The sequence below is a fragment of the Chanodichthys erythropterus genome, chromosome 23 (assembly GCF_024489055.1).
Source record: "Chanodichthys erythropterus isolate Z2021 chromosome 23, ASM2448905v1, whole genome shotgun sequence".
NCBI lineage: Eukaryota > Metazoa > Chordata > Actinopteri > Cypriniformes > Xenocyprididae > Chanodichthys > Chanodichthys erythropterus.
The window spans coordinates 27,036,784-27,064,749 of NC_090243.1; the positions used below are offsets into that span (position 1 = coordinate 27,036,784).

The 27,966-nt window shown below is 38.1% G+C and overlaps 1 protein-coding gene across 1 annotated transcript; it reads right to left on the minus strand.

The window, feature by feature from the left end:
• Positions 1-449: 449 nt before the first annotated feature.
• gyg1b (glycogenin 1b) lies at positions 450-26,675 on the minus strand. Its single transcript, XM_067377593.1, has 7 exons — positions 26,554-26,675; positions 24,698-24,833; positions 24,451-24,625; positions 22,811-22,973; positions 8,221-8,347; positions 3,639-3,849; positions 450-3,242 (listed from the first exon to the last, which is right to left on the minus strand). The coding sequence occupies exons 1-7, from the start codon at positions 26,558-26,560 to the stop codon at positions 3,099-3,101; spliced, it is 963 nt and encodes a 320-aa protein (XP_067233694.1). The 5' UTR covers positions 26,561-26,675; the 3' UTR covers positions 450-3,098.
• Between the last annotated feature and the right edge of the window lie 1,291 nt (positions 26,676-27,966).

Genomic DNA, 27,966 nt, shown 5'->3' on the forward strand with positions numbered 1-27,966 from the left:
GCATTTCTTGCAATATGAAGCACTGCATTCAAAATATCACAAACACATCTCAAATGCATTTGATTTGTCTTACTTTGCAAACACCTTTGCCATAATATTCTATTTTTGTATAATATAAACACAGTTATTCAAAACCTAAAGCTCTTCTTTCATGAGCCCCTATATACATTTCTGTAAAAGACAAAGTAATTGGCAGAGAGATTCATGTTAAACTGAAAACGAAAGCAAGATTGAAACCAAACAATTTATTTTTTCACTGTAACCATTTGTGTTTGTGAATACAGTATTACACAGTAAAGAAAAGAAATACATCACCCATGTGTAGTTGGACAGAAACAATGGTTGTATTTGAAAAATGAATCAAAATACTTCATGTTAGAGTCGCTGGCCAAGAATTAGTGTATGGTTTTGCAGGTTTGGTGTGTGGTTCTGCTGTTTGAGTGTCAGGTTTCAGAAACTGAGGGAGTAAGGATTTTGTAAGGAGTTGAAAAAAACTGCAAGACTATGTTTCAATTTCAAGCCTGGTTCTGGTGGAAGATGTTCCCGACAGAGGTAGAATATGAATGTATTATATATGTATTACAGTGGCTATCAAACACACATAACACACATGATCATTTCAAAAGCTTTATTTTGTAGCCGGGGGACAAAGGCCCTGCAACACTGAATAAAAGGAAACAGATACAAAAGATAAAACAAAAATACAGACAAAGATATAAAAAAAGATGAGGAAAAACAAGTGGCAATTGGTTGCACAGTGATGACACAGAAATAACACTGTAAACTAAAATACACCATCCAAAGCATGATGAAAAATCAGATCAACCAGACTGACATTCAAGAGCATCAAGCCTTTAAAAAGTGAAACATTAAAGGGTTAGTTCACCCAAAAATGAAAATAATGTCATTTATTACATCATGTCGTTCCACACCTGTAAGACCTTTGTTAATCTTCGTAACACAAATTAAGATATTTTTGTTGAAATCCGATGGTTCCGTGAGGCCTCCATAGCCAACAATTAATTTCAAAACACATCGGAGCGTTATGAATCAGCGTGTCAAATCAGCGGTTCGGAGCAATTTGGCAGGTGGTTTGACACGCAGTCCGAATCATCAATCGACACAGAAGAATCATAACGCTCCGAAGCTTCCTGAAGCAGTGTTTTGAAATCGGCCATCACTAAATAAGTCGTTATTTAGTTTTTTTGCCACACCAAAAATATTCTCGTCACTTTATAATATTAATATTGAGCCACTGTACTCACATGAACAGATTTAAATATGTTTTTAGTACATTAATGGATCTTGAGAGAGGAAATGTCATTGCTGGCTATGGAGGCCTCACTGAGACATTGGATTTCATCAAAAATATCTCAATTTGTGTTCTGAAGATGAACGAAGGACTTACGTGTGTGGAACGGCATGAGAGTAAGTAATTTTTGGGTGAACTAACCCTTTAAGGCACAGATTAAACAATAGGTAGAGAAAAAGAAAAGTTTTTATCTTTATTAAAAGAGAATTATATATGGGACCATAGTTTATTTATGTGCTGAGGTTGGCAACAAGATGTGCATCAAGTTGAAGATGCATTATGTCATTTTTTTCACTAAATATAAAATGAATACTTTATGTTTAAAAGCATGTGCCCTACCATGAGATGAACAATCCAGTCACATCAGTAGCCTTATAAAAGCTGGGTTATGAACATCCCCTCATTGGTCAGATGAATACTAATGCTGAATACAGTATATCTGCATCACTGTGAATTTGATAAACTATTAATTATGAGACTTTGTGACTAGATTAGCGACTTTTCACACCCCTAAAGCGACTTTTTGGGACCGCTGGTTAACATGTAGTCAGTCACTGTATCACTCGTTCTGTTGTCTGACAGAAAATTTGTAAATGAGAACAGGTTTCTTTGACATTCAGCTATATATATTATATTAAAATACAGTATTGCTGCGTCTGAAATCACATACTGTCTGAGTAGGTATATTACTTCATAAGCGATATAAATATAGCATGAATGTGGATAATATGAATGAAATTTGGACGTACTACATCTGCCATGTTACAGTCACGTGACCTACCAATGCCAGTTGCGTCACTTCACTGCCATTCATAAATCCTCTCCTGTGGCCTCATGGGATAGTAAAGTGTCCATCGAATGCATACTTCAGAATCTCGCCAGTGTGGTGAGAAATCGAGTTCCCCCAGGAATCGGGTCTCCTTTAGGACACCGAGCGATCACATTGGTTCAGCAAACTTTTAATGGGTAGTATTTTTTAGCACCTAATTATAATTCCTGCAAAATCACGTTATGAATATAGTTTAAAATGTGTTATAATGATCATGAACATCTTTTAAATTACATGGTTTCTAGTATATAACTGAAGCTATAGGTTGTGAAATCAAGCATTTCTCATTCTTACTCTTTTTTTTTAATTTTTTTTTAGTCAGCTTATGTGCTAGCACAGCATACATCTACCCGATTAGCCTGCTAGCTTAGCTTATATTATATTAGGTATGTTTTTTGCTTCCAGTATAGTTCTCAATTACATATTTCAAATGAATGTTTCTCGATTTCTCATGACACCGGAAGTTGTGGGTCATCTGTGTACTTTTTACCTAAAACTATGCATTCAGACATACTACTCTGTTGGCATACTGTTTTTCACATACTATATAGTAGAGAAGTATTTGATTTCGGACGCAGTGTATGTGAGCACAGATTAGGAGAGAAAACAGATGTAAAGTGCCGACAGTTGGTGTATCTAGAGACATTTAAAAACTTTTTGAGCAGGCTTTAACTACTTTCCATTGAAAATTGTTGGCAACATTGGTGAGTACACCATTAAAATATTGAAACTTTGAGCTTGAGAAAGCTGACACTTCGGTGGCCCAAAGCTCCCTTTATAAATCAATAAAATTGCTAAGTATATTAGAATTCACATTTTGCATGAGATTCAAAGGTAAAGTCCAGGCAACTGGCAATAAATGCTTGTATGAAGAAGACAAAGAGTGTGATGAGTTAGCGTACCGCAATGTGACGCACTTGCATAGCTGAATTTCAGTGTGTTTAAAATTGTGGCTTTTTATTTAAGGAAAGCATCAAGCTTTTTCTGAATGCTGTCAAAAGAGTCTATTCCCATGTAGTCGGCCTGGCCCTGTTCCCACCTCTGCTTGCGCTCCGCTGAGGACATGAGGGGCTGGACCTGCTCACTCTCGGAAACTTCCTCCTGTTGCCAAAAGAAGAATTCAGGCAATTAAAACATTCAATTAATAAAAAAAGGTAAGTTCTGTAGAATTTGGAAGAAGTCCAGTAAATCGCAAACAAAATATTGACATTTAAAATGAATTTATATTTTTGTAGTTATGCCAAGCTCTACAACACTTTATCAGGTAGAGATTTTCAGTTTCTTTTATCCAGTAAATCCCACACAAAATGCCCCCCTTTGAAGAACCAGGATTCCCCCCGTCTTGAAAAACCTGGAAATATGAAGTTGTGATTTCTAGACCTGGAAAAGTCATGTATATTTATAATAAAATCTAGATAGATTGAAAATTGGGACATGGCCATGAAGAACCAAGGAAAGGGATGTTTTATTATCTGATAATATTATCTGGTGTCTGACCTCACAGCCGGAGTAGAAGGGCTGGTCTCCATACTCTCTGAGCAGCATGGGCACCACCTCACCGCTGAACAGTGCCCACCACTCCAGGAGGAAGCTGGGGTGAGAAGACGCCTGCACGTCCCCTCGCACGCTCCTCTGCGTGGGGTTGTATGTGTAGCTCCATGGCTTCATCTGTCCCAGGAAGTGGACTACTTTTGCATTTGCACCATATCTGTGGACAGAAAGACATTAAGGGCCAGATTTACTAACAGCTTATGCCAGCACACACCCTCTTTTGACATCAAAAAATGTCTCAGGTTACACATGTAACCATTGTTCACTGAGAATAGGGAACGAGACGCTGCATCCCCTAGGGGTCGCTATGGGGAATGCCTCCAGCATATCCGGAGTCTGAAGCATGAGTTTAAACACAACAATGAACTTGACATTGGCAGGCGGTAGCCTATGATGTCACTACTGGTGCGACCGTGAGTATAAAAGGGCACCTGTGAATTAAGTCATCCACTTCTTGAAGGAGACGTGTAGGAATACCGAAAGCATGGCAAAGGGACGCATCAACTTGTTCCCTATTCTCAGGGAACCATGGTTACATGCATAACCTGAAACGTTCCCTTTCGTAAGCAAACTCACGCTGTGTCCCCTAGGGGTCACTATGGGGAACAGAATACCCACATTTCCATGCTGAAGGGATGAGTGCCCTATTGGCTGAGCCAAGTCAAAGGACTCAAAAGGAGTCCTCACTCCTAAGGTACACACCAGCAATGCAATCATAGACCGGAGCATCTCAAGAACGGAGGCCTTTACAGGATGAGACGACATTCATATTCAGGCCAGGATCCAAGGGGGCTTACAGAAAGCCTAACACTCAGAACTTGTGTTCAGACAGCCCTGAAGAGTAGAGCCCTCAAACAAGAAGCCTAGCAATGCTCTAACCCAAGGGCAGTACCTCAATACAACGACTCTCATAATGAAAGGCATTCTAACAACATTTCACACTAACAACCTTTCACGCCTAACAACTTAACATACTACTTTACCTCCTAGCCGAGCTCTAGGAGTGGAGGCCTCAGTATGATGACTCTCTAAATTGATAGGGGACCCAACAATGGCCCACGTACAGGACATCTTGCAAGGAGGCTCACAAAGAGCCTACAACTCGCAAGTGCTGTCCTAGTGGAGCTCTGGGGGGTAAGATAACTCTGTACCAAGAGGAGGCCTAGCAACACTCGCAGTAGCCAATGAGGCTCACAGAGAGCCTAACCACTTAGCCTATGGATGAGCTCCTAATAGGAATACTCTACATCCTAAGCCTGTCAAGGAGGCTACAAAACAGGGACAGGAACTTGACACAATAATGGGCGGAGCTTAGGGGAGCAGAGGCCTCTAATAGAACAACTCATAGTGATGAGGGCTAACAACAATCTAGTTCAAGAGCAGTGACCAAGGAGGCTCACAGACAGCCTAGCAACTTAGCCCCTTATCATAAGGACGAGAGAGAGAGAGAGAGAGAGAGAGAGAGAGAGAGAGAGAGAGAGAGAGAGAGAGAGAGAGAGAGAGAGAGAGAGAGAGAGAGAGAGAGAGAGAGAGAGAGAGAGAGAGAGAGAGAGAGAGAGAGAGAGAGAGAGAGAGAGAGGAGGCCTAGCTATATCCAGTGTCTGTCAGGGGGGCCTCATACAAGGCCTAGCTACCTGATACTAACTTAGCAGATGCAGCTCAGGGGAGCAAACAGACAATGGTTAAAAGTACTCCCAACCTGGGTGCACAAGAGGAGGCTCAGGAAAAGAGCTTATAACTCAGTGCTACTGCTCAATTCTGGCTCCAAGAACAGAGACTTCAATATGTTGTCTCTCTAAGACGAGAGGAGGCCTCACTATGTTCTATACTCAGGGCAGCTCCCAAGGAGGCTTAAGAGAGCCTACAACTCAGAATTGCATAAAAAGGCGGAGCTCTAGAGAAGCAGAGGCCTAAATATACAATTTTCTTAGAAAGAGAAGGACTAACATTGGTCTATCAATGGAGCAGCCGAGGAGGCTCAAGAGAGACTCAGCATTGTTACCCCATCAAGCTCCTATCAAAAAGACATGCAGCGCACCTAACAACTTGATGTTGATGCTGCTGCCCCAGATGGTGCACTGAGAAGCAGCACTCCAGCTAAAAAGACTCTAAAAGAGAGGGGCTAACAGTACACTTTATCAGTAGCCAAGGAAGCTCAAGGAGGCTCAAACCCTAACAAATTGACAATATTGACTGCTGATCTATAAAGCAGGAAGATTCTCATAGTGAGAAGAAACCTAACAATGATCCAGTCCTAAAGCAACAGCCAAGGAGGCTAAAAGAAAGCCTAACAACCTGGCAACACTACCTGGTCTAAAAAGGATGAAAAACCCCTCCATGCGACAATTTTCAAGACAAGAGTGTTCATCACTAAGTCTTGTTGTCCAAAACAGCTTCCCAAGGAGGCTTGATGGAGCCTAAGAACTTGCACCATTATGCAGGTGAAGCTCAAGGGAGTGGAGGCTAAAACAACTCTCTATAACAAGAAGAGGCCCATGGTGCTTCCTAAAGGCAGTGGTCAAGGAGGCTCGGAAAGCCTAACAACGAGCTCCACCACGCAGTGGTGCTGAGGAGGATGGAGGCCTCAACATGACAACTCTCAGACCGCATCACAGAACAGAACAGCTTACCAAGGAGGCTTCACAAAGCCAAACAACTCAGACCTGCTATTCAGATGAAGCTCTAGGGAGCAGAGGCCTGAGAAGAATGACTCTCTATACTGGAAAGGGGCCTATCAACGCTTCACTGTAAAGGCAGTAGCCAAGGAGGCTCATAGAGAGCCCAGCAACCTAGCAAACTACCAAGCTGAACTCTGAGGATGGAGACCACAGCATGACGTCTCTCTAAAGCAAGGAGGCCTAACAATGTCCTATACTCAAGGCAGATTATCAAGGAGGCTTACAAGGCAACAACTTGACACTGCTAACCAAGCAGGGCTCAGCAACCACAACTTCTGCTTACTGAACCTGTCAGTCAGTAGAACATAAAAATCCAAATGGCCGGGTCGGAGCCTTCAATGAGGACGCCACAGCTACTGAGAAATAGTAGGGAGGCATTGACACATTCTCATGCTCACACAATCCTTACACATTTCTGTAATAAAGGATTAATGTGGGCCGAATATGGAATCCCTTATCATCTCTCTGCCACGGCACAGAGATCAAAGGAAAAAAAGGAAGGCTCACAGGAGCAGGGCAGTTATGTACAGACAAACTGTTTTCCACAAAATTGGTCTCATACAGCCAAGTCAGATCTAATCTGTCATTGCTGCAAGCTATAACTTCCCACAACTCCTAATTGTTTTAATAATAACAACAACTAGCACCTTTCTGTCTCTAATTCCTCAGAATTAGATAAATAACAAAAACAATAGTATTACTTGAATCAACAAGAGCAGCCAAAAAAGGAAAACTTCCTGTTTGACTCGCCCGTGCTCTGCCTACAACCCCCCGCACACTATCCTGCATCACCGTAATGGCGGTCGTGGGACCTGAGGTATGGGGTGCAGGCGTTCAACTCTCACCCCTCGAGAGAGTCAAGCCTGGGTGGAACCAATTACTGCGACCACATCGCAAAAAGCGTGCATTTAAACTCAAGCACGCTAGTTCAAACGACAGATTCTATCACTGAGAATAGGGAACAGACATGATTGCACTGCTGAGTAAATTCCTGTAAACTACTTCAAGAGCTGAAAACACTCATGCTACTATCCCTCAGGAGAGAGCAGAAAGTCAAAAGATCCTTATTTGTCTCTTGTAGTCAGTCTAGTGAATGCATCATACCTAGTGCATCCAGCTTGCTTGAAAAGAAGACAGCATTCCACCCAAATGAGTGTCCTACATCCCTCAAGAATAGGGATGGTGCAAACAGAGCTTTTCATTGAGAAATACATTCAGTGTGAGCATTCAGCTTCCTCAGGAGCTAAACGCACGTGTGTAACTCATGAACAAATAAACGGTCTCCTGAAGACAAGAAAGAGGATGACGTATTTCACAGGTGCCCTTTTATACTCACGGTCACACCAGTAGTGTAAATCTGGCCCCAAATATAGTTAGCATGCATTCTTGTATGATAGTAGGTGTCCATAAGGTTTATGAATGTGCTTAGATGTTGGGACGAAAATAAAATGTGTTTATTGCTTTGAGGTCAAGTAATGCATCAGGATTTAACTGGTTAAATGGCCAGACTGAAATCTGCATTGTCTGTGGGTTAAAATCAGCTAAATGGATTTACATATGGTAAATGGTGTAAAACTGAGCTAAAAATACTATGAATACTATTACTACTGGCAGCTGAAAACATTTTCAAATTAGAGAGAGTGTGTCCTGAAATTATTTTTCTGACACTCTCAGCCCCGTCTCACACTCTTCCTTCCTCAGCTCCTGTAACCTGATGTTACGGCATCAGCAGTCTTCATGTGACTCGTGTGTATATCCTCTTACTGTCCCATCCTAAAGGCCAGCACATGCCAAAATCAGTGATATAGTGTCAAACAGGGCCGCCGATGAAGTCAAGGAGTCACACTTACTGTTTAAAAGCTGGAAGGTATGTGTAGATGGCTATGCTGCTCATGTTATAGATGAAAGGAAGGTGTTTTGTGATGTCAGCTGTTGCCCAGTCACTGAAGAAGCCATTCAGAACTCCTTGGTCCCCTCCTGTTGGACAAACAAATACTGAATAATGTCACACAAAATGGATTTAGCTCTATTTAATTTATCAATATAAGTTAGAACACTGTAAACACAGCTAAGTCCTTAATTTAAGCATTTAAAGCATAAGCGTGTAATTTCTGCACCACTAGTGTCACCAATGTAATAGCGATAAATATATAAACAAACAAACAATTAAATTAATAAAAAAATAATCGATTAAACAAATATGTAAAATAAATAAATGATTAAATGAAATAATAAAAACATGATTAGATGAAAACATAAATATCTAAAATGTATAAATAAACAAAAGAATTAAATAAATAATGAATAATATAATAAACAATTACATGAATAAACAAAGAAATTTGAACAACAAATTAAATACAAATAATTAACAAAATATAAACATGAATAAATAATTAAATATAAACATTAAAATAAATCAAATTAACAACATAAAAAAATTAGACAATTAAATTAATTTAAAAAAAATTGATTAAACGAACGAATACATAATTAAATTAAAACAAACAACTAAAATGAATAATTAATCAATTAAATAAATAAACATGAATTAAGTAATAAATATATAAATAACAATACAATTAATAATTAAATTTGAATAAATAAAATACAAATAATTAACAAAATATAAACGATTAAATAAACTATTAAATGAAGAAATAACTGAGTAATTAAAGAGGCCCTAGATTCAAAATTTGAATTTACCTCAGCATAGTTGAATAACAAGAGTTCAGTACATGGAAAAGACATACATTGAGTTTCAAACTCCATTGCTTTCTCTTTCTTATGTAAATCTAATTTGTTTAAAAGACTTCCGGAAAACACGCGGACTGTTACGTAACAGTCGGGGTGTACGCCCCAATATTTGCATATGCCAGCCCATGTTCCCAACATTATGAAATGCATTAGACAAGGGCAGCCAGTAACATCTGGAGCTGCACACAGCCGAATCATCAGACTAGGTAAGCAAGAACAACAGCGAAAATGGCAGATGGAGCAATAATAACTGACATGATCCATGATAGCATGATATTTTTAGTGATATTTGTAAATTGTCTTTCTAAATGTTTCGTTAGCATGTTGCTAATGTACTGTTAAATGTGGTTGAAGTTACCATCGTTTCTTACTGAATTCACGGAGACAAGAGAGCTGTCGCTATTTTCATTTTTAAACACTTGCAGTCTGTATAATTCATAAACACAACTTCATTCTTTATAAATCTCTACGGCTAATGGCACAGCACAGCCTCAAACTCATAGAGAATCAAATATAAACATCAAAATAAATACTTTACTCACATAATTCGAAGCATGCATACAGCATGCATGACGAACATCTTGTAAAGATCCATTTGAGGGTTATATTAGCTGTGTGAACTTTGTAAATGTGCTGTAATATAATTGAGAGCTTGTGTGGCAGGGAGCACGTGAATTAAAGGGGCGGCGCACTGAAAAAAATCAGTGCATAGTTAATGATGCCCCAAAATAGGCAGTTAAAAATTTTTTTTTTTTTTTTAAATCTATGGGGTATTTTGAGCTGAAACTTCACAGACACATTCAGGGGACACCTTAGACTTATATTACATCTTCTGAAAAAGCATTCTGGGGCACCTTTAAATAAATAATATTTTTAACATTTAAATGAATAGAATGAGCAAATAAATAGAACAAACAAACAAACAAACAAACAAAATTAACAACTTAACCAATAAGGCAAAAAAAAAAAAAATGTAATTGATCTGTTGAAAGTACCATAGAGGCACAGTATTTTTATTTATTTATTTTTAAAGGAATTTAAAACTGCATTGTAACAAAAAAAATAAATAAATAAATAAATAAAAATTAATAGGGAAAAAAAAATGTAGTACAATATTCAAAATAAAGGTTCTTTATTGGCATCTATGGTTCCATGAAGAACCTTTAACGTCCATGGAACCTTTCCATTGCACAAATGTTTCTTTATAGTGGAAAAAGGTTATCATTTATATATTCTTCGCACTAAGAAAGGTTATTTGTGGAACTCAGAATGGCTTTTTTAAGGCATTGCTGCGGAAACCCCCTTTTTAGGACCTATATTATTTAGAGTGTATAAAACAAAATCAAGTATAAAAGTTACATTTTGAATTCTTTGTGGTGTTTTGTTATGTGAGGCTTTTGCTATGGGTTTGCTAAGGTATTTTTTAGTAGTGATTTTGGTTGTTTATAAGTTGTTATAATAACCTCCTACTGTTCACACTGTCATTTTGTATAATGATATCTGATGCATTTGTTCAGAGTAGCTGTCAGTGTGGGAAGACAGAGGCATATGGTGCCCAAAACTATGGACTACATAGTGAATGGACAGTGAGTGAAAATGAGTATATTGAGATACAGCTCCAAACAATGGCATTGATTATAATATGTTGTGCCCCAAGTGATGAAAAAATACTTGCCTGAAATCCAATTAGCAAACAAAGACAATAAGTTCTGTAATACACAGCAGTGTAGGATGGCTATTTTTACATTTTATAGCAGGGAAATTCAAAAAATATGAACACCAGTTAGGATCTTTACTCCAGTACAAGGAATGTGCCCAGGTGCTTACTAGTTGAAAAAAGACCCTACAACATATCTAAAAGAGGTCATGGTCTGAAAGAGCAGCCTAGTTCTTGCATGCTTGCTCAAAGGTCACCAAGGACACACATGACACAGAGACATGGCTATACATGTTACAGTATGACACATACAAACACTGAAAGGCTGTTTAATCAGCCTTTATTGAGATCATGTGTCTGCTGTACAGTCAGTAGGAGACACAGAATCCAGGAGGACACTGGTAATATTAATAGTGCTCCCGAAGACATGCAGACAGCTGGTTAATATTAAAGGATTCATTCTTTTTAAAATGAAAATTACCCCAAGATTTACTCACCCTCAAGCCATCCTAGGTGACTTTCTTCTTTCTGATGAACACAATCAGAGTTATATTAATAAATATCCTGACGCATCAAAGCCTTATAATGGCAGTGAATGGGGCAATGAGTTTGAAGCTCAAGAAAGTGTATTCATCTATCATAAACACACTCCATGGAGGCTATAAGGGGGGTAAATAAAGGCCTTCTGAAGTGAAGCGATGCTTTTGTGTAAGAAAAATATCCATATTTAACAAGTTATGAAGTAAAATATCTAGCCTCCGCCAGACTGCCTTCCATATTCAACTTACGAAGAAAGTGTAACGCCTCTTCTGAACTGTAACACAGTTCAGAATGCTTATGCTTAAATCCTACGCCTTCCCTATTCAACATATGAAAAAAACCTTAACTGACGTGACATTTTCGGAAGCAGTCAATGAAACAGAAGTAGTGATAGATCTTCCTTATTGTGATGTACATTTGAGTGAAACAGATTTTTGAAAAAGTAAAAAGGCTGGGTCTTTATTTTATTGATCAGTTGTTGTTTGGATGGAAGCAGATCTGAATTTAAATAACACCAAACAATTTGTGAAAATTGTGACATCATGCGCATGCATATAACATGTTCAGACTATAAGCGCAAAGTGTTTCTTTACAAAGTGACATCGCCACCTATTGGCCTGGCAGCAGAATACAGCGTAATTTAATCATTTTCACGGATCCGTTTTGACAAACGGGGATCGTTTTGACAACGTCTATATGCGAAATACATAAAGGAAAAACTTTTCTGTTTTTAATATATCGTAGTTGTGTAAACATACCCTAAGAAAGAGGAGGGATTTATATGTACAAAATGATTGGAAAAATCCTGCATGTGTATGTCACCAGAGGGAAGCCTGACATCTTACTGAAACATGATATTCTAATTATAAAGATTCACATGCATGGATGAATTGTACCTAGCATTTACTGTTGCTTGGTGGAATTTCGCAGGCAAAATCCAGTTATTTCAATTTGAATCCACTAGGGGTGTAACAGTACACAAACATGGCGGTTTCATGATGGACAATTCATTTTTTAAATATAATCACTTACAAAGTTACGGTCATGACAAATGTATTTGAATATATATTAAATAGTTAAGACATTACTAAGTATATATATCCACGGCACTGTCGCTTAACTAATTTGCAGATAATTTGTTTCAGACTAAAAATGTCGACAGAATGTAGAGTACTTGCTATGCATGTTCAGAGACCAGCAATATTAATTTCTCATCCATTTTGTTCAGTTCTCTGCTTGTTGATGTCGTTGTACAGCAAGAAAGTTGTGACAGTTGGCTAGTGTTGTATTTGACCCGCCCTTCCTCCACTCTGATTGGACAGCTGGCTAAAAAGTTACAGTGATGAGCGCAGCGTTTTACTCAAAGTTGAACATTCAGGTGACTGGTAAATACATTGAGCGCTCAGCACTTGAGCATGAAAAAGACGCTATTCGGGACGAATACATGTACCGTTACACCCCTAGAATCCACATAATCTGAAGTTTCGTGTGAGGGTGAAAAGGGCCTCAAAAATACAGCGAATTCACTGTGCTGGCAAACAGCTGCTGAGTTTGAAAGTGACCTGTGTGTGAGCTAAGCTGGACTGCACTCAGAATTTATTGCCAGCCTCTGTGCTAAAACAAATGAATGTTTGCTCCAGGACAGGCCATGTGCACGATATGAGGAAATGAATATAGTCAGCACAAACCATATACAGCAGCCTCTTTTCCAGCCAAAAAAAAGAGCTTTTGAAACTCAAATAATGCTACGTGCCTACAACAGATTAACCAACATGCTGGAGCATTCAGAATAATGTGCTTGCAAAGCATGCTGGTTTACCAGCTAAACCAATCCACAGCCAGTTTATTTGGGCGTGCCGTCAGATGCCCTGAAACAAAGTTCAGAATCGCCCCCCCGGGGCTTTCCTTGTGCAAGTGGCTCTACAAACATTACTGCAGTCTTGAAGTGTTCATTTTGATGGGATGATCTGAACTGTGCAGGAATGTACATAGTCTTTCGTTGGTTTACATTGGCAGAGGATAAGAACAAGTCCACATGATAGCCCCAGGTCATCTTGACTGTAATAAATGAGGAAATGGAAAGATGCTTGTTTGATGCCCTGTTTCACTCTGCAGGTATATGAGAGAACACACCAATGCTTTGTCTTTGAATGCCAGTTGAATGAACGGCCAACAAAACCGGAGGTGATTTTGCTGGTTTCTTTACACAAAACACTCTTGAAACTGCTTATCACAGAGATTATCACTAAACATACTCACTGCTCTATTAATTTCTTTAGTTTAAAATCCCCAACACTCCAGCATTGTTTCATAGAAAAGCATAATCCACATTTTCTATCCGAAATGTGAATCTAATTTCTTAGTTTCTTCCCTCCCAAACTCAGTTTCATAAAAGGCACAATATGTAATTTTCTGGCGCTAGAGGTCGCTTATTCAAAACCAAGGTGTAGCTTAATGACATGATTTCGCGGAATCATGGGAGGTGTTGTCTTTATGTCTACAGTCAGTGGAAAAGAATCCGATGGGACTCAAACAGAAATCATTTTCATGGATTAGCTAATGTATTAAATATTATCATTACTGTAGTATGCTGCAGGGTGTTGGAGTGGAACGAAGCTGCTGGAGCGATTGCTAATGAGGCCATCCTTAAAAATATTCTTGTTTGCCGTAACCCGACCGACACTGTCAATTTAGGACCGACTCAAATTTTTATTTTTTTTTGCTTTAAGTCCGACCGACTTGCCGGTTGTAAATTTGCGTTAAGACCATAGACTGTAAAAAAATATGGACGTAGCGTCCGTGACGTCACCCATAGAGTTCTGAACAGCAGTTTTGAAGCGAAAATGAGGCTGCGGCCATCTTAGCTGCGCGTCACCGCACGTCACTCCCGGATAACTGAAAATGGGCAAAGAGGCGGGGAGGTGGTTTGAGCTGATGTGATTGGTTGCTGAAACCACGCCCGCCTAGCTCGATGTGACCACGTTAGCAAGCAAAGGAATCTAAATTATTAATAAAGATAAGTTTTAACATCAGAAAGTTCTAAAGGTTTACTGTCAATTTACGGTGTTTCTTTAAGATATAGATGCTCCAACACCAGTAGTGTTGGGTGTGCAAATAACAACATGGAAAATCAAATGGGACTTCATACCTTTATAATAGAGATCGTGAGATGAATCCAATCTGTGGCACTTGGGTAAAATATAAATGTCCATTGCAAAACAAAAAAAAAACAATTCACATTTCTTCTGAATGATCTGCTCTCTGTCATCGTTCTTCAAGAAAGGATGCAATCTGAGCAGCGATCGTATCTAACAAACAAATTGAGCCTGTGTCCAAAGTATATATTTTTCAAAATAGTGCAGCAGTTTTAGTTATAATATCCAAGCAGTGCTGTCAGAGTTGTATATCCTCCTGGTATTGTCATTGTTGTAAATCTCACAACCAAAACTTTCAGCCAATGCCACGATCCAACAACGTGTGTTCTTTCTCTCTTCCCCATGTATGCACATCTACGACACACATCTCAAATATTATGCAGCAAGCCATATTTTATAATTGTATAAAATAATCGAGAAAAAAAGCACAAAAACGGCTGAGATGCCAAATTCAGTGGCAGCTGAGGTAACATGACGGCTCACAGACAGCAGCGCACTCTACCTGTCACTCAAGTGACCACGCCCTTAATTATGCAGAACTTTAAGGCTTAATATAATTTAAACGGATAAGTTATAAAAAAATTCATCCCCCTCAGAGTTGTCATGAAGGGCAAAAATAGCAGTATAGACCAAAACCACAATTTGAACCAACTTGTAAACATGTTTTTTTCTGCTATAAACTTGGCCAATTTAACATGGGACTGTATGAGATTCTGCTCTCTTTTGGAGCCTGTCCCTAGCGGCCAGTCGATGAATCGCAGTTTAAGTTACTTCTGTATTGGCTTCACGAGAGAAAGGGGGAGGTTGCCGCTTGGTTAAGACCGACCACATTTTTTTTTTTACTCTTCAAACAACTAATACAAAAGCAATAAAATAATATTAATTATATTTTAGTAAGATTTGTAAATATATAAATAGCCTAGGCCAACATACAAACGAAGGCTACGTTCTTTCTTTTAAATAAAAACCCGTGACGTCATCTATGTTTACACTATTGGTTAACGGATGTCACACTATGGCCGGTGCGTTCGCTTCGTCTCAACCCGTTGAGAGACGAGACGTGCTGACAGATAAAATAATTACATTATTGTGATAGCCTACGTATATTTCTTTGATTTCTTCAAGCCGTCGTATTTACCATGTTTACTATGGTAATAGCGCGCATAGTCTTGGTGATCAGAATCCACATCGGATCACAAACATAAGTTATTTAAAACACTTGCTGCTGTCTGAAAGTGAGTTTTGAGCTAAATTGATTTTAAAAGTCTTTAATGCTTGTGTTAGCTGGTAACCTACATGTAATCATCGGCACCTCCGTCTCACACACAGATAAACTCCGCCTTTGCTCGTACCCACTCCCTCCTCAAGCCCGAGCTGGCCCGCTTTGGACCAAGTTATTCGGCGGGCCGAAAAACCCGGGCCGTTGGCCCCGAGGAAGCCCCGATGAGGCACGATCAAGCCCCGGAAGTGACAGTGGAAACGCGACTGGCCCTGGCACGCACTAGCACACCCGCTTTTTAGGCCCGACAGTGGAAACACTGCTGCGCCCGAAGGCAAAGGTTGAAAGACCCAGTCAGTGACGTCACGATATGCTAATTTGTTTAAATTCATACCTACGTAATCACCATCACCAAAATTTATTTTTATTTTTTTTACATTGAAACTTGAAAAAAAAATACATAGACCGTCCTACCGACCCTTTTTTTTTTTTTTTTTTACTGTTACTGCAAACCAAAATATTTTTAAGGATGGCGTGAGAGACGAGCGCGACACACGACTCGAGAGCAGTGGAGCTTTTATTATGTCACAGTCACCGCTTCCGCTTCTTCTGGTCATGTGTATGTGGGGTAACACAGCGCTGTTTATCATATTAGATACATTTGTGTGTTGAAAGTTATTATAGTGCAACTCTGCGTTCACTCAGAGGCTGCTATGAGACACTTGTTGCAGACTTCAGTAAGATAGATCGATATTAGTCATGGTTAAACATGGTACTCACGGTAAATCAAGAAATCGAGATTTAAACAAGGCTTGAAAAAGCCAACATATTGTTATGCTATTTTCATCTGAGACTAAAATTTCTGACTGCTACTCCTCCTAGAGCTTTAACTCTACAAACTCCAAACTCCGACTAGACATTCAAACTGTTCTGACTCGAGTTGCTATCTCTTTTCTAACTGATCCGACTTACGGTTTTCCTAAGAATGACTATTAAAGCTTGGAAAAATCCCATTGACTTTCATTGACGGAATGTTCAAATGAGCCAAGACTTTCAAATTCCAACTGTCAAAATTCAAATTTAAACTACGGAAGCCAGTTAGACTCAAAAATGCAATTAGACTCAAGTGCCATTCTATGTACTATTTCTAATCCATTGAAACTATTGCTGCGTCCCAATTTGCATACTATGCGTCCTAAATAGTATTCAAAAAAAGAATTAGTATGTTCCAAATCGTAGTATGTTGAAATGAGTATTCCAAAGATACCCGGATGGTGTACTTTTTCCGGTTAGAATTCGAAGTGCAGATCCGTGTACACTTCTAACGGCTAATATTGCCCATAACACATTGCGCTGTGGACGAGGATTCGATTAGAACTACAAATACGAATAAAAAGTGTTTAAAAACTACAAACATGACGGACGTGCGAGGTACGACGGTTAATATAAAGGGGCTTGAATGATTAATAAGCAGTGTCTAACCTGACAAAAAGATATTTATTAAATGTTATCCACATTATATTTCATCTGCAACAGCATTGTGAACTTTTATAACGATGTGTTTGGTCATTAACTTTTAAATGCATCATAATGCAAAGATGAGGAGAGTTCTCTGCATGAAAGACCCATGACTGGCAGATCAACGTGCGACTACATTTCTCTCCGAAACGGTAGGAAAATAAATTTAATTCAATGTGGAGGATTTTTACTGTGACAAGATGATTGACAGGGTAGTTTAAACAGTTACAGGTTGAGTAACTAAGCAACAGAACGTCCGTTAAAGACGCAGTTATGACGAGGTAGTATGTCCCAAAACTTGCATACTCTTCTACTACACACTCAAAAGTATGTACTTTTTCTTTAAAAAAAAGAAAACAGTACATACTTTTAGGACGTAGTATAAGTAGGCGAATTGGGACGCAGCATATCTCTGCATCAGAACATCATAGAAGACATGGCGGTTGGCTCTTTTGACTCATGATAGCAATCTGGACTTCCAACATGCTACACATGCTAGCAGTGAATAGCTACATGCTAATAGTGATTAGCTAAGTGCTAAATTGGGCTAAGAACATGCTAAAAACTCCATATTAATCATCTGTGACAACTACCAACCAGCTAGCAACATCATAGCAACCACCCAGGTTACCATAGCAACCATCTAGCAACCACCAAGAACACCCTAGCAACTGCCTAGCAACACCTTAGCAACCATCAAGGTTACCATAGCAACTGCCTAGCAACATCTTAGCAACCACTCAGTGTACCCTAGCAACCGTATAGCAACAACCTAACAACCACCCCGAGTACCCTAGCAACCACATAGCAACAGCCTAGCAACCATCCTAAGTACCTTAGCAACCGCATAGTAAAATCCTAGAAACCACCTTGAGTACCCTGACTCTCTCTCTCTCTCTCTCTCTCTCTCTCTCTCTCTCTATCTATCTATCTATCTATCTATCTATCTATCTATCTATCTATCTATCTATCTACTAAAGTAAAACTTAAACTTTGAAACTGAAAACTTTTAAAACTACTTCAAACTTCCTGGACTGACTTTTTCAAGCCAACTTAAAGTTTGTCTTAACAAACTTTTTTAACTAGTTTCTTTTATTACTGTCCTGCAGCATTTAACCAGTATGGACAGCAATGAAGTGCTTGAGCACGTTTAACAGATTACAACGTTGTTTTGCTCTGTATTTTGGACGGCACTCAGTTTCAGTTCGAAAACGTATTAGCCTTCAAGTTTCCCAAGACTGGTGAAGCCGCTTTTCCATCGGGCCAAGCGGTTTAACCATTGCATTTTGTGCCAAGCCGGTACGGATATGGTTGTGTTTTCTACCTAGCTCTTTGCAATGTCATACAAATGAATCAGTTGTTGCCTTGGTAACACAAAAGTTTACAGACCATACAAATTGCAAATAGCTACTGCGCTATGAAGGATGACCAGATATTTCATTTAACTGTATCACTCATTTGTGTTCACATCATTCAAATAGCGCGTTTAGCAAGCTACGGAGAAACTGGCAGCCAGGTAACACATAAGTGATCAATCCTGAGTGGAAATATCACTACCATGAACACTACACGCATTCTAGCAGCACAGTAGTCTGTGTATGCAGGGAAATTTCTCATACCCCTTCGTTTGAAGTGTGGTCCTGAAACATCTTCGTTTGAAGGGCTATCTGGCCCTTCCCCTTACCCCTACCACTCCAGCCAAAATAGAATTGAGACACCTCTTCACGTGAACGCACAAAACGAAGTGGTAGGGGAAAGGGGAAGGGGGAAGGGGTAGAAATGGGATTGGGCCTTACTGTGTTGAGCTATATAACATGATTAGTTTTCTGTTGATGAAATTATCCAAACAGTTTCTCACCTATCTAATAAAACACATTATATATTAAAGCATCTTTAGTGTTTCCATAGTTTCACATAAAATAATTTATGGTTTCCATAAAACCGGAAATCGTGGATAACGCGGGTATTAATGTCACTGATAGGCGACATGGTCCGTGTCCGGGTTAAAATATCTTATTTCTCTGTATTAAAACATTCTTGGGATAATGTAAGTACACAAGTCAACAAAATATAACACATCGTTATAGTGATTTTTGGATGTTTTAATCCAAAAATCTCACATATTGTGCCTTTAAGCAGAGAATACCGCAAGACAACTTGGCAGCAGTCAAGAGTTCAAGCTATCCCTGTTTTGACCACAGACAAACTAGCCCTGCTAAAAATAAAGCAATCATTACAAATTACCACTCCATTAGAGCATTGAGGTGTCATTAAACCGGGCCAGAGGATGTTCAGAGGATGGTCACTTCACAAAAATAGACCAAAAACTCAAGCTGGGAAGATTGTGTAGCATCTATAGAGCCTGCAATAAGCGCAGACCCTGTTTATGACAGCCCAAAAGAGCCACTGGATTCTGTGGAGTAACAAAAGCATAACAATCAGGCTTTTGAAAAGATGCCAGTCTCCATAATGTAAGCAGTGTCAATTAATTTCAGAAAGTGCACCAGAGCCCTCCCTCACAATGCAGCAATCTAATTGGTTACTCGACGGTCAGACATGCAAGAATGGGTTCACTGTGTCGTCAAGCTGAAAACTTACACCAATACATCAGTTTCCTGAAAGTCACTCACACAAGCTGGCATGTGCAAACAATTATTTGTCCTGCATTTTATTAACTAATGGGTAAAAAAAACAAAAAACAAAGCAAAGGGAAAAAGAAACATGCACAGTCTTGTCCTGTTAGCCATTTTACCACATTACTAAAACCCATAAAAGTTGCATAACAAGCAACTTTGCCAAGAGGTGGCTGTAGAAAAAGGCCCTTGGCTCCTAAAGCAAAGGAAAAAGAGGGTTGCCTTGAAAGAGCTTTTGTTTGCTACGAGTGCTTGTGCCAAATTCCTCTTGCCGGGCTTATGAACCAGCTGTGTTGGGCAATACTCGGGAGGCTCTGTTGGGCATTTTCGCTTAAGGTAATTTTGTGATGCAAACAAGCGAGGGCAACTTAATTGTGCTGACATTATGTGTAAGATGAGCACACATCAAACTACTGGGTGTGTGATTATGATGTTTCAAACGGAATGGAAAGGCAGAATGAAAAGGAAGATGCATTCAGATTCAATAACTATCTAAAATAACTCTGCCGGGTTATTTAGCCATGCCTGGCCTCGATTACTTGATAAGCATCCTGATCACCAGAGAGATACATATGGGAAGCTTTAAAGTGATAGTTCACACAAAAATGAAAATTACTCATAATTTACTCACCCTCAAGCCATCCTAGGAGTATATGACTTTCTTCTTTCAGCCAAACACAATCTGAGTTATATTAAACATTTCCTGGCTCTTCCAAGCTTTATAATGGGAGTGATTGGAGGATGAGATTTTTAAGTCCAAAAAAGTGCATCCATCAATCATAAAACATACTCCACGCAGCTCCGGGATGTTAATAAAGGCCTTCTGAAGTGAATCAATGCATTTGTGTAAGACAAATATCCTTATTTAAAACTTTATAAAGTAAAATAACGAGCTTCCAGTGCAACAGCCATACAAGTTCGATGTATGTCCAAAAAGCGTTAACTTCCACGTAGTACACAAAACCATGACGTTTTACCCTACGCCATGATGTACTATGCTATGTCCTAATGAATAGTACGTCATGTTATTGTGTACTACAACGCAAATCCCAAAAATCCCCCAAAAAATTCTGTTGGTGCCTCAGTGACTACTTCTCTCAGAGAATCTGTCAATCTCAGCTGTCAATCAAGACGTCACACCCCAGTTTTAATAGCATCAAATAAATAACTAAACACAAACATTTTATTTCAAAACAGAACACTCAAAATTATATCAGCATGATAAAAACTACCTAAAATGACAGAAACCATCTTTGGGGAAAAAAATTATTTGAAGTGTAATTTGAATTTTTAGTTGTTTAGTAGTTTAGATTGTTCTCGTTCCATTCGATTACATGGAGAGGGCGGGGTTTATGAGCTATACTGCATCCAGCCACCTGGGGGCCATCAAAACATTTTGGCTTCACTTTTCAGGACTTGTGCAGCACATTACAGGCGCGTAGTGTTTCTTTACAAAGTGACATCAACAACTACTGGCCTGGCAGCAGAATAGAGCATTTTTAGTCGTTTTCGCGGATCCATGTGAGGGGGGGATTTTTTGACAATGTTGTCGATATGATCATCTTTATGTGAGGGATCCTCACCCTAAAATTTAAAAGGCACCACTATATATATATATATATATTATATATATATATATATATATATATATATATTTTTTTTTTTTTTTATCCAAGTAAAAATTCTGTGAAAAATGAATATGATAAATATATGCAAAAAAGTTGCCCTACACTGTCTGCAGCCATCCAACACAACATTTAAAAGATTCAGAATTTAATTTAAATTTAAAGTGTCACTTGAACTACTTCTATTATACCTTTTAGCATTTTGGCCTATACAGCCTATGGCAACTTTTTGCTTAGTTCTCATTGTGTGGAAAAGAGCAGCAGAAACATTCTTCAGAATTTCTCCTTTTAAAGGGGTCTTTGATTATGATTTCACCTTTTTAACTGTAGTTAGTGTGTAATGTTGCTGTTTGAGCGTAAACAACATCTGCAAAGTTACAACGCTCGCAAAGGGAGATATTTTCTTTTACAGAAATCACTTTTTAAGGACTACAACAAACGGTTGGTAGAGACTACAACAAGCTTCTTCCTGGGTTGGTGGCATTACAAACCCCAAAATCTATATAAACCCCGCCCCCAAGAACACACAACACAGGGGGTGAGGCCATGTTGGGCTGCTTTAGAGAAGAGGAAGAGTTGTTGTAGTAGACTGTTGTTGTCATGCCGTCATTTTACACTGGACTGCTTCACAAACGAGGGTCAATTAAATGCTAGATTTGCACAAAAGATTAACATGACGACACATGCTAGTGGATGAGTTGAATCAACTCCACAGCAACTACATACATTTATCCACTAACCATTCAGAAACGAGTTTCATTCTAAAAGTTGTAACTTCTTCCTGAGTCTCTCCATCAGTGTCGACTCCGGTTTGAACAATGTAAGGCTGAACACCGTTACTGACAATCCTCATTTTGGCTGCGTGAGATTCTCCAGCTATGTTTTTGTTGAGCAACTGAAGTGCGAGCTGTTAAAGCTCCGCCCTCTTCTGGAAAGGGGGCGGGAGCAGCAGCTCATTTACATTTAAAGGGACACTCAAAAATGGTGTGTTTTTGCTCACACCCAAATAGGGGCAAATTTGACAAGCTATAATAAATGATCTGTGGGGTATTTTGATCTGAAACTTCACAGACACATCCTGGGGACACCAGAGACTTATGTTACATCTTGTGAAAAGAACTTGAGCATTTAAAGTGGCAGATGATAAAACTGCAGCACATGCTTATAATAAACAGGATGTTATTGTCTGTTCCTGTGGATGCTAATGTAGTTATTGTCGCTATATTTCTCTTTCTTGGTGTGAACAGGCCTTTACAATGGAAGAACATAGCATTGAAAACTACAAATTCAGAGCTCAGACACACCCAAAAATGAATGATGCTGGTGATTTACATACCATCAAAGCTGCCATGCTCTGTGCAGTACTGCAGAAGTTTGCCATAGGTTTCAATGGACGGGCGAAACACGAACACACCAGAGTTGAAACAATCAGGCCAGCCGGGGTCCGGCGCTGCAGACAACTCCTCTCTGTCGAACAGCTCATCTATGTTTGAAACCACCTACAGCGAACAAAAAAAGTGTGAAACTTGTCATCAGAACTGTGAACATGAAGTCAAAATTAGCCCAATTTACTTGCTTAAAGGATTAGTTCACTTTTAAATTAATTTCCTGATAATTCACTCAACCCCATGTCATCCAAGATATTCATGTCTTTCTTTCTTCAGTCGAAAATAAATTAAGGTTTTTGATGAAAACATTCCAGGATTTTTCTCCTTATAGTGGACTTCAATGGCCTCCAAATGGTTGAAGGTCAAAATTACAGTTTACAGCGATCCCAGATGAGAAAGAGAAAAATCAATCGCTCATTTTCCAAAAAAAAAAAAAGAAAAAAAAAAAAGAAAAATTTAAATTTGATGTTTTAACCATAAATGCTCATCTTGAACAAGTTCTCTTCTTCTTCTTCTCTATTTGAATTACAGCAGTGTAGACACCAAGTGTATTACTGCCCTCCACAGGTCAAAGTTTGAACTAAATTGTCATATACAATATGCTAGTGCAAGTACATAACAATTAGTTCAAACTTTGACCTGTGGAGGGCAGTAATACACTTGGTGTCTACTCTGCTATAATTCAAATAGAGAAGAAGAAAAAAGCTAGTTCAAGATGTTAAGGTTAAAACTTATATAATTTATTTATTTATTTTTTTAAGAAAATGAGTGATGGTTTCTCTAGATAAGACCCTAACTCCTCGTCTGGTATCGTTTAAAGTCCTTTGAAGCTGCACTGAAACTAATTTTAACCTTCAACTGTTTGGGCTCCATTGAAGTCCACTATATGGAAAAAAATCCTGGAATGTTTTCCTCAAAAACCTTAATTTCTTTTTGACTGAAGAAAGAAAGACATGAACATCTTGGATGACATGGGAGTGAGTAAATTATCAGGAAAATTTAATTTGAAAGTGAACTAATCATTTAATAAATATTTGTGGTCAATTTTTGTGCACATAAGAGAAAGGTCCAAATAACTTTTAAACTTTCTAGTCAAAGAATCCTGGAAAAAAAAAGAAAAAAAAAAAAATCCACAAAAAAATATTAAAGACCCCCTGTGATGAAAATCAAGTTTTTAATGTTGTTTATATGTCTATGTGGTGTTTTTAATATGCTTTAAGACAAAGCATGTGCAAATTTACACATCACCACTATTGTTGAGTATTTTCTCTTTAAAACTGCAGGGATCTAAAGACCTAAAGATCTAAAGATGTAATAACATTTCACAATATTACTGTATTTGTGATCAGATAAATGCAGCCTCTTATGGGTTAAAACAAAATCTGAATTGTATTAATTTAAAGATATGTAGAGAAACCTACACTGCTTAGTGCAAGTCAAACAAGTTAAACGTAATGCAGTGGAATACATTCACACAGAGTTAATGAGGCACAGTGTAATTCAAATGACATACCAAACCACACAGACAAACTGCATTATAAATACTTCATACATGTTTTGACAAGGCACACCTTGAATTAACACTCACCAGTGTGTCTGCATCCATAAACACACATTTTGAGTAGTGTGTGAGAGTCCAGCAGTGCAGCTTGGTGAATGTGACACCCAGATCAGGTCTCTTCATCATGGCCAAATGTGCCGTGTCCCCACTGTCCAGCACATCCACCAGCCTGACTTCATCATAGATCTTATGAAGCACTGCCCTAAAAACATTCAAAAACAGTCAGATGGGTTTGCAACGCACTACTATACTGGCTGAAATTGACATGTTGTACCTTGACTGATCAGACACATGGGGTCCAATGAGGACCGCCAGCTTTTTTGATGTCTTGTAGTTCCTAAGGGATTTTCCGAGCACCAGAGCTCCTCTTGCATAGCTATCATTCGTAGCCAAAGTGACAAATGCCTGTTCTGTTGAGGAAATGAGAGGGTTACAGATGAGCATAACATGGCATGACTGACAGACAACATCTTAATAATTTAATTTCACATTATCTTGCAGGAATTAAACAGATTTTTGTTCAGTTTTAATTTGATTCAAAGAATCGGTTCATTTGAACAATTCATACAAAAATATGTTCAAAAACGGATTCAGTGATTCTTTTACTTCATGGCATGGCTCCTTAAAGGGATAATTCACCCAAAAATGAAAATTTGATGTTTATCTGCTTACCCCAGTGCATCCAAGATGTAGGTGACTTTGTTTCTTCAGTATAACACAAATGATGATGTTTAACTCAAACCGTTGTCATCTGTCAGTCTTATAATGCATGTCAATGGGAACTCCATCTATAAGAGTAAAAAAAAAACAAACATGCACAGAAAAATCCAAATTAAACCCTGCGGCTCGTGACGACACATTGATGTCCTAAGACACAAAACTATCGGTTTGTGTGAGAAAACGAACAGTATTTATATTGTTTTTTACCTCGAATACACCACTATGTCCAACTGCTTTCAGCATCTGGTTAGTAAGGTCAAAAAACACGCGCTGATGACGGAAGTGATCTCTTGCACTTTGCTTCAATGAGTGCGAGACATCACTTCAGTTGTCAGCGCGATCAGACCTCACTAAGCGAGTGCTGAACGCAGTTGGACATAGTGGTGTATTAGAGGTAAAAAATTATATAAATACGTTTCTGTTTCTCGCACAAACCGATCGTTTCGTGTCTTAGGACATCAATGTGTCGTCACGAGCCACAGAGTTTAATTTGGATTTGTCTGTTGTGTTTTTTTTACTCTTATTAATGGAGTTCCTATTTACACGCATTGTTTGACTGACAGACGGCAACGGTTGGAGTTAAAAATCATCATTTGTGTTATACTGAAGAAACAAATTCACCTACATCTTGGATGCCCTGGGGGAAAGCAGATAAACATCAAATTTTCATTTTTGGGTGAACTATCCCTTTAAAACTTTGCTTGGCATATGATCTAAAATATTCCAGAAAAGCCATATTGTTACGTTTTTCTTAAAAAAAAAGGAAGAAAAAAAAGAAATTGTATTAAAAGGGGTTTGTTTTTAGTTTGTAGCCTCATAAAAGAGCATTTAGAAACTAATTTGCATTAAACAATATTTTTTAAATGTTTCATTTGAAAATTTTTTGCATGGTTTAATGAAATGCCATCTATTAAAACCAAACCTGTTTGGCATTTAATGATTCCTCTGCTCATAATCATTACGAGTCACACAAAATAAGAAGACTGAATCAAATTGTTAACTCGGATCAAAAAAAGGCGGTTCTCGGTTCGAACTCTTGACTCGAGAACCTGAATCTGATTCAGCAACGAATCGTTCAGAACCGCTTCAAAAATCCGACTCCAAAGAACAATGCGTTCATAATTCGGACATATTTAATGCAGTCTGCGTTGTGCCAAAATAACTAGATAACAGTATTATCTTAAACTCACAATAAGTAATCATGCCAGTATATAAACAAATATATTACACACTTTACATCCATAGTGCTGCATATGCAAAGAACAGTCCTCATTAACAGACCTTATTAGTACACAGAGCTCAACATTATAAGATGTAAATAAATCGTACAGCTATTTATAGATGCTTTGCAGTAACCCTTACACTTAAACAGCTCTGTTTAATTTATAAAGTGTAATCATTGTCACATACCTGCCATGCTTGATATTTGTCAAAGCTACTTTGTAGCTCGGACTCCCTCAGAACAGCAGTGACACTTCAATAAAAGAGACTCTGTTTCACGCCTTGAGTTCATTTATACCAGCGAGAACCTTCTCCATAAATACTGCTGCCAGTCACGTGACCAGAAGGGGCTCTGCGGACACGGCCACGATTGGTTCGTGATATTTGGGGCGTGGCTTCACATATGTAACTTCTGACAAATTTCCACAGTTTATAAAGTGTATACTTTTAAATATGTGTGTACTTTTTAATATTTATTTATTGTTTCATAAATATGATGTGTATATTTATATATAATATAAAAATATTAATACTTGTATACAGTTTTATATTCCATAATAAATATACTTGTACATTTCATATTGTGATGTTTATGGCGCTTAATACTAATAACTTATATTAATATCTAATACACTATAACTAATGTTAATGTGCCTCCTGTATATTTGTGATATAGTACATGTGTGCTACTAAAATGGCCGAAGTCAGTCAGAGTGGAAAAACTTATGACTGCTGATGACACAGCAGAAGATATTAGGACTGTTTGTCAGCTATACTTACGGTATTAAATGCTAAACATAGCATATATATGTACAGATATGAGCTGATTGGTGTCTTGTGCCATCTACTGGACAGAGTCCTTTCGTTTTGATACTAAACATCATAAATACTTAATATATTAAATAACCTGTTGCACTTTAAACATATTGCAATAATGAATGGGTGACTGTACATTATATTTTAAGTAACACATGGGTGCATTACACCATTTTGTACATTGTACGTTTATTGAAAAGTTTGAAAATATAAACCACTTTTAAGAAATATACCAACAAAACTATACCAATAAAAATGGCTTACAGTCAAATGATTAAAATGAGAAAATTCAGATTAAAATAAGTGATTCAATTGTATCAAATAAAATGAACAGAAGAATAGTTGTCTGGTTTATGGGATATGTAGTTTTAACCCATGGCTTTTCAGTTATGACGTCCATTTGTAGGCCGAAACAGAAGGAAACGGCCCGGTATATTTCTATTGATATAATATAATACCATAATATTATGTAATAAGAAATATATAATAATATGTAATATTATATTAGGCCTATTGTTAATTCAACGTCTATTAAAGTCGTTCATCGGTCTGCCGCTGAAGTACAAGTGTGGTCACGTGATAGACACAGGATAGACATTACTTTTCTCAGCACAGATTAACCAATCTTTCGGTTTTGAAAAATATATATTTCATTATTTGCTATAGATTTTTTCATTTGTATCTCGGGTGACAATTACTCTAAATTATAGATTTAAACAAATACACACAATGTAAAAAAAAAAAAATCTCAATGGAGGATTCGTTTTGTTTTGTTTTTAGGCCGAT

Bases quoted from the DNA above. Each gene is read 5' to 3' on its own strand.
- gyg1b (XM_067377593.1), bottom strand. The intron at 8,348-22,810 runs GTATGTAAATCA...TTTGTCCAACAG, and splicing joins AGAGCATGGCAGCTTTGATG to GAGGGGACCAAGGAGTTCTG. The intron at 3,850-8,220 runs GTAAGTGTGACT...TTCTGTCCACAG, and splicing joins TACCTTCCAGCTTTTAAACA to ATATGGTGCAAATGCAAAAG.